The 15351-nt window shown below is 36.3% G+C and overlaps 1 protein-coding gene across 1 annotated transcript in view; it reads left to right on the forward strand.

Moving 5' to 3' along the window:
- The first annotated feature begins 5379 nt into the window (after positions 1-5379).
- Positions 5380-15351, forward strand: part of nfatc3a (nuclear factor of activated T cells 3a) — a 66360-nt gene continuing 56388 nt past the window's right edge. The window contains exon 1 of the mRNA XM_074611906.1: positions 5380-5913. Coding sequence (XP_074468007.1) covers positions 5823-5913 — 91 coding nt within the window. The 5' untranslated portion in view covers positions 5380-5822. The remainder of the gene's footprint in view (positions 5914-15351) is intronic.

Consider the following 15351-nt stretch of genomic DNA (forward strand, 5'->3'; position numbering starts at 1 on the left):
ACTATTTATGATTGAAAAAGCTAAATGTGCTTGTACCATTTTTAAGATAATTCCTGTTAAATTTGTTTTGCTTCTCTCTTTTATTGAAGTCAATATCATAGAAGCCTTGGTTATAATGATTCTAGTCACCTCTTTCGAAGGTATAGCTGAATACAGACTATAATTGGTTGGTATTTATGTGTGACATTACTGACTTACGCAATAATGTGTGACTAAATGACAGTAACTGTTGCTTAGGTTTCGACACAAGCAGTATTATTTAGTTATTACTTATTTAACTCAAGTAACTTTACACCTGTTTGAGTAGAACATTTTTGTACTTGTTAATGACACCACTACATGTCTGGGAGCAGTCTAAAATGGCAGGATGCTGGTGAATCATATGAAGTTTAGAGATTTAGAAACTAAAAATGTAACAGCTTTGGTGTATATTCTTTGATTATAGTAACACCAACCCTTTACAGATCTAAGAAGAACAAATGTCTGTTGGGAGAGAATTGCATCAGAAGGTGGCATACAAGTCGAAAAAGGGTTCAACCTTGTGCTTTTGCTTGGAAATAAAGACCACAGGAAATGTGATATTGATGCTTTCAGATGCATTTGTGAGCGGAGCGCCTGTCTGTACGCCCACATGCATCTAGCATATAGGTATATGTAGTGTGGCTGTTTCAGAAAAATAAGAAGCTGTCGTCTGCTGCGCGTGCAATTTGTGTCGACTGATTTACATAAAAATTTGCTCTCGCAGAAGTTTTTTTCAGCAATATAATAAATGATCTTTCGTGCTTTTTTTCCTCGGTACTGTGCATGTTTAGCTTAATATAGAAAAACATACAAAGTTCATTTGATTTTTATACAAAAAATATATATGTACTCATTTGTTTCTTTTAAAGCAAGTAGATCATAAAAGCCCTTAAATATTATTCCAACTTCATTAATGTGTGATGGGTAGAATTAATAGCAGCAGTAATGCACATAATAAAAACGTCTGATGTTATGACTCTGCTTATCAGTGTTGCAAAAACCTTTGGTGAAACATTAAAAACTTGCTCTTGATCAGCCGCGAATGTGTGTGTGCGTGTATGTGTGTGTGTGCAAAGTACTAGGAGGGGGCATCACAACAAGAATTTGAATACCTGCTACATGCTGCCAATAAAGCAAATACATTTGTTATATGTCAATAGATTTGTTTTTTTTAAAGTTGTGTGTACCTAAGTGTTACTACTTTGGGCTAATATCTACTAATAATTGAATAGGCTACAAATATTGTCAGGCAAGAAGATCATTAAAGCAGCAGCACATTAAAGCGTTAGAGTGCATCCACCTCTGTGTTGCTTTCCCAATAAAGATTAACCTGATGAGATTGATGGGTTGGATAGAGACACAGAGGTTAAAGGGAGTGGAACAGCCCGTATACAGACGGATTTACTATTGCTTTATTCTAGCCGCAGATTTACTTGTCACCCCTATCTCTGGTAAGAAATACTAAGAACTGCATTGTGATATAAATAAACCAATGACAGAAAGTAATCCCTCAGCCAGCGCAGGAATATACAGTGTGAGTACTGAATATGCACAAGAGGCAAAACTGCTCATTAACTTCATGACAAAGTTAGCCTACATTTAACAAAGTGGTTATTGCTGGTGTTAGGAATCTCTGTCTGACTGGTGATATAGATTTACTGTATTGTAATTGGGTCACAATATGCTCATCTTCTCAACTTATTGCACCTTTGGCCAATATTTTAATGTAGTGTCCTGGAAATACCGACTTAGTCCCACCAAGTGCAAAATCACCATTTGAGCATGGGCAATAAATGTGGTGGAGGAAGTATTCAGATAATTTACTTAGGTAAAAGTACTGACACCACCATGTAGAAATACTCTGCTACAAGTAAAAGTTGCGCATTCAAAATCTTACTTAAATAAAAGTACATATGTATTAGCATCAAGATATACCAAAAGTAAAAGTATTCGTCATGTAGAATGGCTTGTTTCAGAATAATGTATATAATGTCACTGGACTATAATTATAGACGCATTAATGTGTTCATCACTTGAATGTTGCAGTTGGTAAGGTGGAGCTAATTTTAACTACTTTATAAACTGCTGTGTAGCTTAATCCATTAAATAATGCATCTTATTTCATTAGTTGAGATATATTTTGTATTAATTATCTGAATCTGCAAAGTGACTAATAACTAATGTTGTCAAAAAAAATGTACTGAAGTAAAAAGTAGAATATTTCCCTCTGAAATGTAGTGGAGTAGAAGTATAAAACAGCATAAAATGGAAATACTCAAGTAAAGTACAGTACCTCAAAATTGTACCTAAGTATGGTACTTGAGTAAATGTACATTATGCCATTGAATAAATGTAGAGAAAGACAACATTTGAATCATAGTGAGAAACTGATTCTCAAACCTGAAGAACCAGGGATAAAAGTGGTAAATAACTACAGGTATTTAAAGTAGGGATGCACCAATACCGATACTGGATCAGATATCGGTGATAAAGGGGCCGATCTATTAAATTCAGTTCTTTGTTTATATACTATACACATTATATACTGGATATTTGAATTCATGTTTAAGTTTTGATCAATTTATTAGTGCATTAAAAAGGTTTACACTTGAATTGTAATTCCTGTTAATTTTATCTATGTGTTTATTTATTACATTTTGTTTTCGTAAGTTAGGAAAGCAATGTTTAAGTTAAGCCTGATGTTGTCTAAACATAGAATAAGGTTCCCAGGCACTTACACACAGTGAGGCATACAGATTATTAATTAAACACTGGTATCGGATCAGTACTCGGTATAGGCTGATACCCAAAGCCCAGGTATCGCTATCGGGACTGAAAAAGTTGGATTGGTGCATCCTTAATTTAAACCCTGTGATCAATGGCACCAAATAGCTTGATGTGCTATTCAGGCTGCACCATCTATAACCTAAATAATCCAAAAATCTATCATCAATATGTTTCTTCTTCCTTATCTACAGTACACCCCCTTTGACAAGCCTCAGTTGGCTGATAAGAAATGAATGTGCTGACAGGCTGGAGGTATCTAACGGTATAAAAGTGCATCATGTCATTAGACCAACCAATCCTGGTTTGGATTGGAACCACACAAAAGGCTTTAAGGGCCAGGCGCAATCGGATGTAATCTAATGATGGGTGGTTAGAAGAGAATGGAGGGCCAATTAAATAGAGCAGAGTGGCTGATGCAAGGTCAAAAGGTTCGCTACATGCAATTTCAAATGTTTGTACACGTTTTGCAAAAACAGCTTATTAACACGGTGATAAGAAGACATAATCAAAGATATGAAATATTTATGATTTTTAGGTAAAAATGTTTCCTATGTAGCCTATTTGTGTCTTATTCTGCTTTCGAGGAACCGAAATGTCACTCTGGTCACAAAACATATAACACTTTAAAAAAACAATATAGGCTACTTTAGGCCCATAACTTGTCTTTGATAGTGTGTTCGTCCAAAATCGCGTACTATGCACCACACACCCAATAGGTGTACTATCGTACATATACTTTTGGGTGAATAAACAGTATTATGTATCTTTTCGGACGAACTGAGCAGTAATTTACATCGTCACTTCCTGAGAGCCTCCTTGCCGGTTGGAGACGTGTAACCATGGTAACCTGTGCCAACCTCATGTGACCAAAACAAAGTTTTTGGGAGAATCAAAGTCTCTAAATTTAAATATATTACGCTTAGCAAAGTGAAATCTTATAGGTTGCGTCGGAAATTCCATACTAACATGCCTAGTATGTCCGAATCCTTAGTATGAAACCAATAGAACATGAATAGCAGACTATTTCCAGTGAAATATTATAGTATGCAACGCTGGACACCACAGTGGCATACATATCCCACAATGCAATGCGACAGTAACGACAACATTCATAACGGACGTTGACGGACAGCTCTGTAACATAAAAGATTTCACTTTGCTAGGCGTAATATATGTTTTACATTAATTCAGACTTTGTTTCTCACAAACCGTTGTTTTGGTCACATGAGGTTGGCACGGGTTACCATGGTTATACGTCTCCAACTGGTAAGGAGGCTCTCAGGAAATTACTGCTCAGCGTGTCCGAAAAGATACATACTACTGTTTATTCACACAGAAGTATGTTGAACAATAGTACACATATTGAGTATGTAGTGCAGAGTATGTGATTTCGGATGAAGCCAATTTAAAATATATATTACGCCTAGAAAAGTGAAATCTTATACTTACAGTTAAATTGAAGCGTTAGTGATGTTACAGAGCTGTCCGTCAATGTCCGTTATGAACGTTGTCGTCACTACCGCATTGCATTGTGGGATATTTATGCTGCTGTATAGTGTCCAGCGTTGCATACTGTAATATTTCACCGGAATAGTATGCAATTCACGTACTATTGGTTTCATACTAAAATATCTCACATACTGTTTAAGCGTACTAAATAGCATGTTAGTATGGAATTTTGGACGTGACCTTTAAACTATTTATTAATTCCTGTACGTGTGTGTGTGTGTGTTTTCAATAAGCTTTATTTGAAATTTGTAAACAATACAAAGAACAATTAAATCAACACATAGGTAAACAATTCATATAAAGGAAATAAAGGGGTAAATAAAAACAAACAAACATAAAAATAAATAAATAAATAAATAATTAAAAGTGACATAAAACACAAAACATGCCAGGGGTTGGTTAATATAAATAAATAAATAAATAAATAATAGTTACTTAAGTTACTATTATTTATTTATTTATATTAACCCCTGGCATGTTTTGTGTTTTATGTTACTTTTATTTATTTGTGTAAATAAAAACAAACAAACATAAAAATAAATAAATAAATAAAATAATAAATAATAATAAATAAATAAAAGTACAAAATATGCCAGGGGGTGGTTAATATAAATAAAGAAATAAATAATAGTTACTTAAGTTACTATTATTTATTTATTTATATTAACCCCTGGCATGTTTTGTGTTTTATGTTACTTTTATTTATTTATGTAAATAAAAACAAACAAACATAAAAATAGATAAATAAATAAAGTTAACATAAAACACAAAACATGCCAGGGGTTAATATAAATAAATAAATAAATAAATAAATAAATAATAGTAACTTAAATAAAAACATTAAAATGGGAGCACAAATTCACTGTTTTACTAGATATTGACTTAATGTATAGTTCCATTCTTTCTTAAAAACATTAAAGTGACCCTATAAAAACAAAAAATATATTTTCCAGTAGTGTGTTTGTGTGCGTGTGTGTGCCCCTGTGTTGTGTTGTGTCTGCTGACGTCACCACTGGAACAGCCTTGTCACGCGGGGGTTAGTAAAAGTTGGGAGAGGAGCTCCAGAGAGAGAAAGAGAGAGAGAGAAAGAGAGAGAGAGACTGGAGGAGAGAGAGAGAGAAAGAGGGGACGATTCATCGGCTTTATGGCGAACACTAAACACTGGCTGATAAAACGCTTCTTCTGTTGTTGACTCGGTCTGCAGACAGACACAGAGACAGACAGAGAGACAGACAGACAGACAGAGAGAAACAGCGAGGGAAGCAGAGAGACAGACGACTTTCTCTGAAGTTGCAGCCAGAAGAGGAGCTATAACGACCTGCTGTATTTGTGGATTTGTCAAACGAAGGAGAGGAAAGAAACACATGAGTTAAAACAAACTAAAAGTTGTAGTTTGGGGGCGTCGTGGTGGACCAGTCGGTAAATGTTGGGACATTGTAGGAGAGCATAAACTGCTCCAGCCAGCGGTCGCTCGCTCGACGGTTGGTCGAGCTGTCAAACACCCGATGACGACTGCAAACTGCCCCGGCAACGAGGAGCTGGACTTCAGGCTGATCTTCGGAGAGGACGGCCAGCAGCAGCCGCTAGGCCCCGCAGGTCAGTGAAGTTTACCCCCTATACTGTGCTTCATATACTGTAGTGAACTTGTTAAAGTTGTTCACCTAAAACTAGAGCTACTGCTGGCTTCATTTTACCCTGCAGCTTTCGACCACAACTGTGTGTGTGTGCTCTTTCTGGTAAGAGGAACCGACACTATACGTTTTTTTGGAGAAATATTATCCTTTCTATCGCTCAGCTACTGTCCACAAACACCAGCTGCTGTCATTAGCTTCACATGTTAGCAGGCTGGCTAACACTCAAGTGCAGTTGCCATAATAATAATAATAATAATAATAAATTGGACTTATATAGCTCCTTTCAGAAACCCAAGGATGCTTTACAAAGAGGGCACACAAAATCATACTAATAAATAACACAGAGGAGAAACTATAGCTAAGTAATTAAAAGAGTGATGTGGAGGAAAAGTCAGCTAATTTAACTATGAATTAAGTTAAAACTTGTAAATGCATCCTACAGTTTTTTGGAGCAGATAGATTGTAAATGTGAAACACTCTGCTGGTGGGAATAAGTTAGTGTTAGGTTGATATAAGTGAAGTATGGCTGAAAGGAGGGACCAGTTTGAATGTCACACACAGTAGCACATGCTAATGTTGTCAAAACTTTTATTCACTTGTTCATAAAATAAGTTAAAAGTAGTGCAGATGCTGTTGTATGCAAAAGATGCAAAAGCATGTCAAGTGTGTTATTTCAATGTAAACATAGTCTTTCCTGTAGATATTTGTTAAATATTGTGCACAATTGTGCATAATAAAGTGCACATTACTTAGTAATAACATTTATTAATTTAGCAAAACTCAAGAGTTAGTTATTGTTGATATCTGTAAATGTAAAGCCATAAATGTGTAAGAGAGTTATGCACAGCAAAAATAATTGTCCCATACTGTGTTTATGTACAGTTAATTACAGGTTAACAGCTTTCGGCTACTGGGTCCAGAAATTCATCAATCCAAATTGAAAAAAAAAAGAGAAAGAAAAATAATATAATAATTATTTATAATAATAATAATAATAATAATAATAATAAAAAATATTGTAAGTATAAATACAGCCAAGACTTTTTAATGTTTATAATATGTATATTTATTATTATGGGTGCCACCATCGTGAATCTCAACACTAACACAATACCTTAAAGGTGGTGGCCCTGAATTGTACCTTCCTGTTAGGCACAAATTTTATTCCATAATTGGTCTTATATCTGTGAGTAAAATGTTTTGACAAAGGCTCTAGTTAAAGCAAGCTTCAGTCTTTTAAAGTTTGTCAACTTTTTTACTAGTTAAACAGGTAGCAAGACCTATTGTCAAGTCTCATATAAAACTACATTGACTATTGAAATGATGAGTTATCTACTGTGACTGCTAGATGTCACAAATGTTAGGGACATAAACAAAAGAGGGATATGAAAAAAATAATCAGGTAATTGTTATGATGCTTTACACCTTAAGTAGTGAGGAACTTTTACTTGAAAAACTTTAGTGATAACCTGTTCCAAACCATCTTCTCTCACCCTCAGGATATGTCTAATGTGCTTTTCAAGTTCAAACAATAAGTAATATATCGCTGCTGAGATTCAAAGTGGGATACCAAGAACTTAAAAATAGTCTTTGTCCTGGTGGAACAGTGATCTGAGACCATGCTAAATGAGCTGCCTTGGGTTTGAATCTAGATGAGGATCTTTGCCGTATGACACTGCCCTCTCTCCTCCAGGCTAAACTATCCTAATAAGATGAGAATGCCTCACAAAACGGACAAAACTCAAAGATTTTTCTTTTGGCTATCTTGGAAACCAATATCACAGTAGAGAAGAAGAAAATGAAAGACATTAAGCAATGCCTGGGTGTTATTAAGTAGTAGTGACAGATGATCATGATTGTATTAGTATATCTATTGAAACAAAGTAAGGATCTGGAGATTCTGGAGAATTAAGAATTGATCTAAATGATTGGATAGATTTGAATATTTCACTCTGTTTTTTATTTAATTAATGTTTAAAGAGAAATGCTTCCAGTTAAAAAAGAGAACAATGTTTTCTGTTTGGAGAAAAAAAACAAAAAACGCCAAGTTTCTACTAAGCTAAGTAGAGTAAGAAACTAAGCTACTTTTAGTTTCTGGCAGTATAGAACATTACCAGTATTGTTGGACATTAGGGCTGTGTATTGGCAAGAATCTGGCGATAAGATACGTATCATGATACACGGGGTACGATTTAATATATTGCGATATATTGTGATACTATAAACAATGCAATATATTGCGATTTTTAAAATCAAATTTTAGGAAAACTGTCATAGTTTAAAAGACTACACCACCATATGCATAAAATCTGAGTTTAAAAAAATCCCCAAAAGTTTCCTTTTTTTATGCAATCAGAACAGTGGGTTCTGCATTTATCATAGTCCCACATCATAGTACGACTTTGAGAGGGCACATACGCTGAGAGGGTGCATCTCTTTGCAAATGAAATAAAGTATTGACTGATTTAATTTTTGCATGTAAACTATTAATTAAAAATGAGAATCAATACAGTATCACAAAACACTTGAAAAAGATGAAATGATAAATAATAAATTAGGACAGGTTCTCATAAACTCATGCAGATGTCTGCACCCAGCATCACAATTGCAGACAAAACAATCTTGGTGGAAACTAAACTCAGGTGTTGCAGTGAAATGAAAAGTATTTGAGGTGGCTGAGATGGCCTTGGATCAGTTATCTGATATCGCAAAAAAATCATACCACACCCTAAGTTACTCCTGTGAATGACAGAAGCTGCTGCCTTTTTAGGTGTAGGGCGTTTATTCAGTTAGAGTCTTTTAGATAGTGTACATTGCACAAAGGAGTGATGTATGCGATATAACAAAAATCATGAACTGTATTTAAACCCACAAATGAAGTGATTGATTAATAGCATTCGCTGGTCTTTGCATCTGTGCTAAATTCATCTTCTTCATTGGTTTCTGTCTTTGGGCCTAAACCATTGGAACATGTGAATTCCTCGGCTGTGTCCCTTTCCTGAAACTCTGGGAAAGTAATGACTCCATGAAGGTTTGGCTTGTGCAATCTTAAATCAATTTTTCCTTCGATTAAAAAATAAGTTTGATTTGGGGATGGGACGAGGGGAAAAACTGCAGCTGGAATAAGCGTAGGAATAAAAGCACCACTGTGCAAGTGGTTTTGATCTGGTCTGGACTGTATGAGTTGGCCCAAAAGGGGGGTGCCTGTCCAAATTAATAAGTGGAGTGTAATACAGGATCACACAGCCAGAGTAACAGGGAGTTTCACACTCCTGAGTTGGTCTCCTTCTCTGAAGGAAGGATCAAGTCGGGGCTTGTTTTTGTAATAACTTCTGCTGTGAATATCTAACAGGTTTTTACTCCACTCTCTTGTTGTTGAATGCTGCTTGAACTGGGCTGTGATGTTGTGAAAAGGAGAGAAAGCGTCTCTCGAAATATAAATGAAACATCAGTATATACAGTACCTCCTTTTCTCAGAAAGTTACATTATGTTTACAGTCATGTACTTCACTTTCTAAAAGGGTGCTGTTATGGAAGGTAGTCGCTCATCTGTGACAAATCTCATCTACATCTTTGTTTTTGATATTGTCTCTTCATCTTATTCTTTAATGGAGCTGACTATTGAATGTCGGTTTCCTGCACACTTTTGCTCTCAGCCCGCAGCTGGCGGTTATCTTTCATCGTTTTCTACTTGCATATGTGAATATGATTAAAAATCTGTGTAATGGTGTGGTACAGTATAACGCCCTGCCTCTTCTGTCTGTGCTTTTTGTTCTGTTCTTCTTTTGTCTGTTTGTATGCTGCGTCTGTCTTTTCATTTTCTTGCTCTCTGAGTGTTTTCTTGTTGCTCAGGAAACAGTCACCTCTTTGAGGTGAAATATTCCACTGTTCTATTCAGAGGCACTGGGCAAGCTTACTGTAAGGGTTTTCCCCTGATTATGTACAGTGGCAGCTGAATAGAAGAACTAGTCCCTCTGTGAATCAGCGTAACTAGCCTAGAAAGTGGGATAGGATCATTCAAAAATCACTGAAATAAATCTGAAAGGACAGAGAATAGCTTTAAAATCAACAACAGCTTTATTCATTGACAAAACAGGCATCTTCAAAGTGAGTAAAAATGATTATTAAAAGCCTCTTCTACCAATACTTGTTCTCAGTAAAGGAAATTACCTAATTTAATATTCATTTAGATTTACTCTTAAAAGACGTGTTGTTGTTGTTTGCATTTATTTAGCGTAGTCCAGATCCAGGAGATGGTTTCAGATCACCAACAAAACAGTTTGCTATATTAGATACGTATATGGGTTAGTGCATATATATTGGCCAATAAGTAAGAAGAAAATTCAGTACAGAAAAGTCAAAGATACAAATGCAACATTACAGAAATAATCTTGCCAGTATGTAGTTTATTTTTCTACTATAAAATGTTCTGCTCAGTACATATCTTCTACCTTTTTTTTTGCTAATCAAATTTAAGGGTTCTCGAAATATTTCTTTATGTTATATGTTGTTATAAATAAGTCAAAATATATCGCAATTAGGTTTTTTAAGTTTTCAAACATCGATATTGGTATTGCCCTCAACAATTGGTTCAGCTCTAATTTGCCATTGTGGGTTAAAAAATTGGATTAAGTCTATTAGTTAGCCTGTAGCTAAAGGCATGCATTGTTCATTACGGTAATGGTCGCAACTCATCACTGTGGTTAGCTGAGTCACTAATACTGAATGTTATTTTGCCAGGTGTATGGTCCAGATGAAAGTAGTTCACGTGTTTTACCTGGATTCAAAAGAGTCAATGGCAGTAACTACCCAATTGTCTTTTTTTAAACTTTTAGAATATGAGGTGCTGCCTATAAGCTTCTTCTTCTTAGCGACTTCTCAGTGCTTTTGACTCGGGCTGTCCTCGACCAAAGAAATTCTTAGTCGACTAACACTCACAAGATTTTGTCAACTAATCTTTTAATTGATTTAATCGAGTTTCTCCACAAAGAATCACACAAAAGCACCACTTTAAATCTTATATTTACCAGAGATGTGCTCATAATAAGTCATTCAGCATAAAAAAGCATAAAAAATGACTAATTGAAATCTTAGTCAACTAAGACCAAATTGACTAATCGACTCAGAGGGTGCAGCCCTCCTTTTGACCCATCTGTCAGTTTCTGTTCCTAGTAAACAACATGGGAAAAAGTATTGTTTGATTGTTTTGCGCTGGAGGTGTGAGATTTGCTCAAAAACTGCTATATGACTATGGTAACCAATTCATTATTTAAAACTAATGTAGCAAAAACAAATAGTTTAAAAATGGTTTAAATGTGAGCTTTAGATTAAAATCCAACCCTAGTCAAAGCCTAAATAACCCACACTAAGCTCTAGCCGGTAACTATGACTCAAGACGAGGGGAGGAGCAAAATATCGTGGAATGATTTGTGATGCAAAAAAGAAAGTGGAAAAATTAAATAAGTAAAGTGAACTGATTCTCATCAGTTTTCCATGTGAGCTGTGCGGAGTAGAAACAAAGCCTTTGTCTTTTGGCTTCAAATAGCCAATGGACAAGTTCCACCAACTTTTGTGTACTGTGACAACAAGTAGCGACTCTGTTTAGCTCAGACAAACTGATTTACAGATTTACCAGGAACTCCAGCTTCTCTTATTTTACTGCAGACCCTTTCATGAACTTTCACTTATGTTTTTTTTTTCACATTTTCAACTCGAGGGAGTGTGTCCTCTGTGTTTGAGGTCCATAGCAAATCTTCCTCTGTTCATCTCCAGTAATATCTTTCCACTGACTTTGTTTCCCTACATGCCACCTCTAGATATTACATTGTGTTGGTAAAATTCAACTGAATGGCAGCATTCATCACTTTTCATTTTTGGTCCACTAAAGTGTTTGGAATATATTTGTCCAACCAAAGTCCATACATTTGTTCTTTGTTTTTATAAGAACATTGTAATTTAGGCATTTCTTTCCTCAACTGTGTGTTTATGGGGATCAGGATGTTCTTGTTAATCCAAGTGTGTACTTGTTTAATTGAATGTCTTTTCACACAAATAAAAAAACATTCTCTCACTTAGCCCTAGTAGTATCTATTCATACAAATCATTTTGTTTTTGAGATATCCACCTCTGAACCTTCTGCCACCATTTCAATGCAATGGAGGAACAAGGGATTTAATTTGTGCCCCCCAAAGCACTTAAAAAATAATTATTTTCCCAGTTACTCTGGAAAATCCACAGGCCTGGCTGTCAAAAGTTTTCATGAGGACTATTCCTTTCGTAGAATGTAATTCCAGTGAAAGTGGTTTACCACGAGGTCTGTGGATTACGTTAAGCCCCTGGGACATTGTTTCTAGTTGCTGGTGACTTTAAATGTAATTTTTCAGTCAACAGTAGTAAAATTATATCAACCCAAATTCAGTGCTGCAATGGTTAGGAGAAAACGAACTGACTACAACTGTGATTGTCACTTCCGATGATCGATTAATCGATTAACTTATTAAGGAAAAATACAAAAGATTTGCTGGTTCCATAGTAAATGTGGAATACCTTTGGATTTTGGTCTGTTAGTATGACAAAACAAGTAATTTGAAGATGACAGTTTAGACCCTGGAAAGTTGCTATGGTTGCTTTTCACTATTTTCTGACATTTAGTAGATTATTTTTTGGTAATTTGTGTGAACCGACCCTTTTAATAAACTCTATTAGAAACTCTTAATGAACCTAACTGATTCATGAACTCACTATAAAAGTACCTCTCTACGCATAATTTCGTAGGGTACTTCACAATAAAATCCAATCAAAATTCCCCGTGCTAAGAAATGTTCACCATGAAAAGCAGCGACCGACGGTGTGTTATATTTCCATTAATAGTATGTCACAATGCTTGGTCACTCGTTTTCTACAGCACTTTTTCCCGTGAGAGTTAAGCTCAGTGCTTTTTTCTTTGTTTAATTTGTCATTTAAGGCTGTTGGAAAAAAATAAATACTTGGGCGGCCTCTCGAAGATTTACATAGGCAGGGGAAACCACGTGTGAAGAGGCATGCAAGTCATGTTTTGAGTAACATTATGCGTAACGGACGTCAGTTCCAGAGAGTTTTCAATCTACTATCATTGTGAAACAAACGGCACTGAAAGTGGCATGTTAGACACTTGTGTGTGATGGTTTTACTTGCTACAGACGGTGGCCTCACACTTGCTTTCATCCATAGTATCAAAAGGGGTTGTACATACTAATTATAGAACATATTTCCTCTTGACTGTTTTTGATTGTAGTGTCATATATGAAAATTATACAATCCATCTTACAACATGTATTTTTGCTTATCCCTTAAAGTACTACTTACTCCATTTGTGATAGTGTCTATTGTGAAGTGGTTATGTGATTGGTAGATATTGGTAAGTTTGGGTTATGCAGGTCACGAGCAGTGGCTTCATTGGGCGCTAGAGGTGGTCTGAGAGAGGCAGGGGGGCAGGAGTGCCCTTTATGGGTGGCAGAATAGTAGATCCACAGCGAAGGTGTCTGGCTTTGTGCCCAGACATGCCATGTGGGGTTCAGATGGCAGGGTGGAAAGAAAGAAGCGGGGGGCACACCGCGGTGCTCTCTAGCTGCTGGTAAGGGGAAGATGAACAGCATTTTTGGTGACCCACTATCCTTGTCTATATCTGCCTTTTTTTCTTTTTGTATATATTCCATATACATTGACTTTTTTTGTCCTTGCTTTTTTTTATCTCACGAATTGAAATAAGTTTTTGTGGTTTGCCAGTTGCCATCATACTAGCGTAGAGCATTGTAGACCCGCCACCAGGACGACTGAGGCTTCTTTCCTGTCTCACTGCTCTCTCAGGATGTGAAAGAGACCACCAGTGACATCAGAGAGACTGATCTAGGCTAATGAAATCTCCAGATGCCAGCAGTCACCACAACCACTTAGTCACTAGTCAGGTTTGATTTTGTTCTGTTAACATGCTGTGACAGTTCTTGTACATCTAGCGTTGTTTTTATCATGGTTAGAAATTAAGATATGTCAAGGCACATTTTTAGCATCATAAAATGAGTTAGTGGAGAAAGCAATTTTTGCCCTTGTCTATGTTGTTGTCATTGCTCTGCTTCTCTGAACCAAGAGCCCGGTCCTCTCAGTTTCTTGTCGTGGGAAAGACTGAAATTACATCGCTCTCATGGTGGACTATTTTGAGCTCCCAGAGAGAGTGGCAGAGGGCAGGCGGCAGGTTCTAGTGACTCGTTTGTACTTAGCGCAGGAGAACCCCTCTCGTCCCGGCACGTCTGCAGCCTTTAACTTTTTACTGCTCAAGCACTTTGCAATCTTACCGAGGAGAGGAGTGGAAGAATGCTGTGCGCTGCATCGCAAGGTGAGTGTGTCGGCACTCCCAGACTCTAGCCAGGTGTGTTTGTGTGTATGTGTGTGTGTGTGTGTTTGTTTAGACTTTATGTTGAGGGGTGGGAGCCACCACTCAGACAAGCAGCTGTCATTAGAGTACAGGCTGTCCTGAAGTCTGTTAGAAATTATATTACACCTTCCCTAAAATAACAACAGAACACTAGGGCTGTCAGTGGATTAAAATATTTAATCGTGATTAATCACACATTTTTCATCTGATAAAAATTTACCTTAAAGGGAAATTTGTCAAGTGTTTTATACTCTTATCAACATAGGATTGGGCAAATATGCTTGCTTTATGCAAATGTATGTCTATATTTATTACTGGAAATCAATTCACACAAAACAATGACAATGAGAAGCCCTCACTGGTACTGCATTTAGCATAAAAATTTGCTCAAATCATAACATGGCAAACTCAAGCCCAACAGGCAACAACAGCTGTCAGTGTGCTATGACTTGCCCTAAATTGCATGTGATTATCATAAAGTTGGCATGTCTTTAAAGGGGAGACTCGTGGGTACCCATAGAACCCATTTTCAGGTCAAGCGACCCCTTGGAAAATGGCCATGACAGTTTTTCCTCGCCAAAATGTATAATAAGTTTGAAGCATTATTTTGCCTCCTTCGCAACAAGCTAGTGTGACATGGTTGGTACCAATGGATTCCTTAGGTTTTCTAGTTTCATATTATGCCAGTATCTTCACCCTAGCTTTAAAACCCTAAGCCTGCTACAGCCTAAAAATCACAAGTTGCGTTAATGCGTTAAAGAAATTAGTGGTGTTAAAACAAATTTTGTTATTATCGCGTTAACATATTGCCAATTTGGTGAGAGGTCACCAGTCTATAGTTAAAATATGTCCAACTTTATATTTTGCTCATATTGTTTAACGTTGTATGTACTGGACTGACCAATTGACCAGTTGACCAATTTGCTAATGTGCAATTAGCTTGAGTCTTTTTTGACATTATAATTGTGAAGCATGTTGATATTAGACATGTAG

This window comes from Sebastes fasciatus, chromosome 2 (assembly GCF_043250625.1).
Source record: "Sebastes fasciatus isolate fSebFas1 chromosome 2, fSebFas1.pri, whole genome shotgun sequence".
In the NCBI taxonomy this organism is placed as follows: Eukaryota; Metazoa; Chordata; class Actinopteri; order Perciformes; family Sebastidae; genus Sebastes; species Sebastes fasciatus.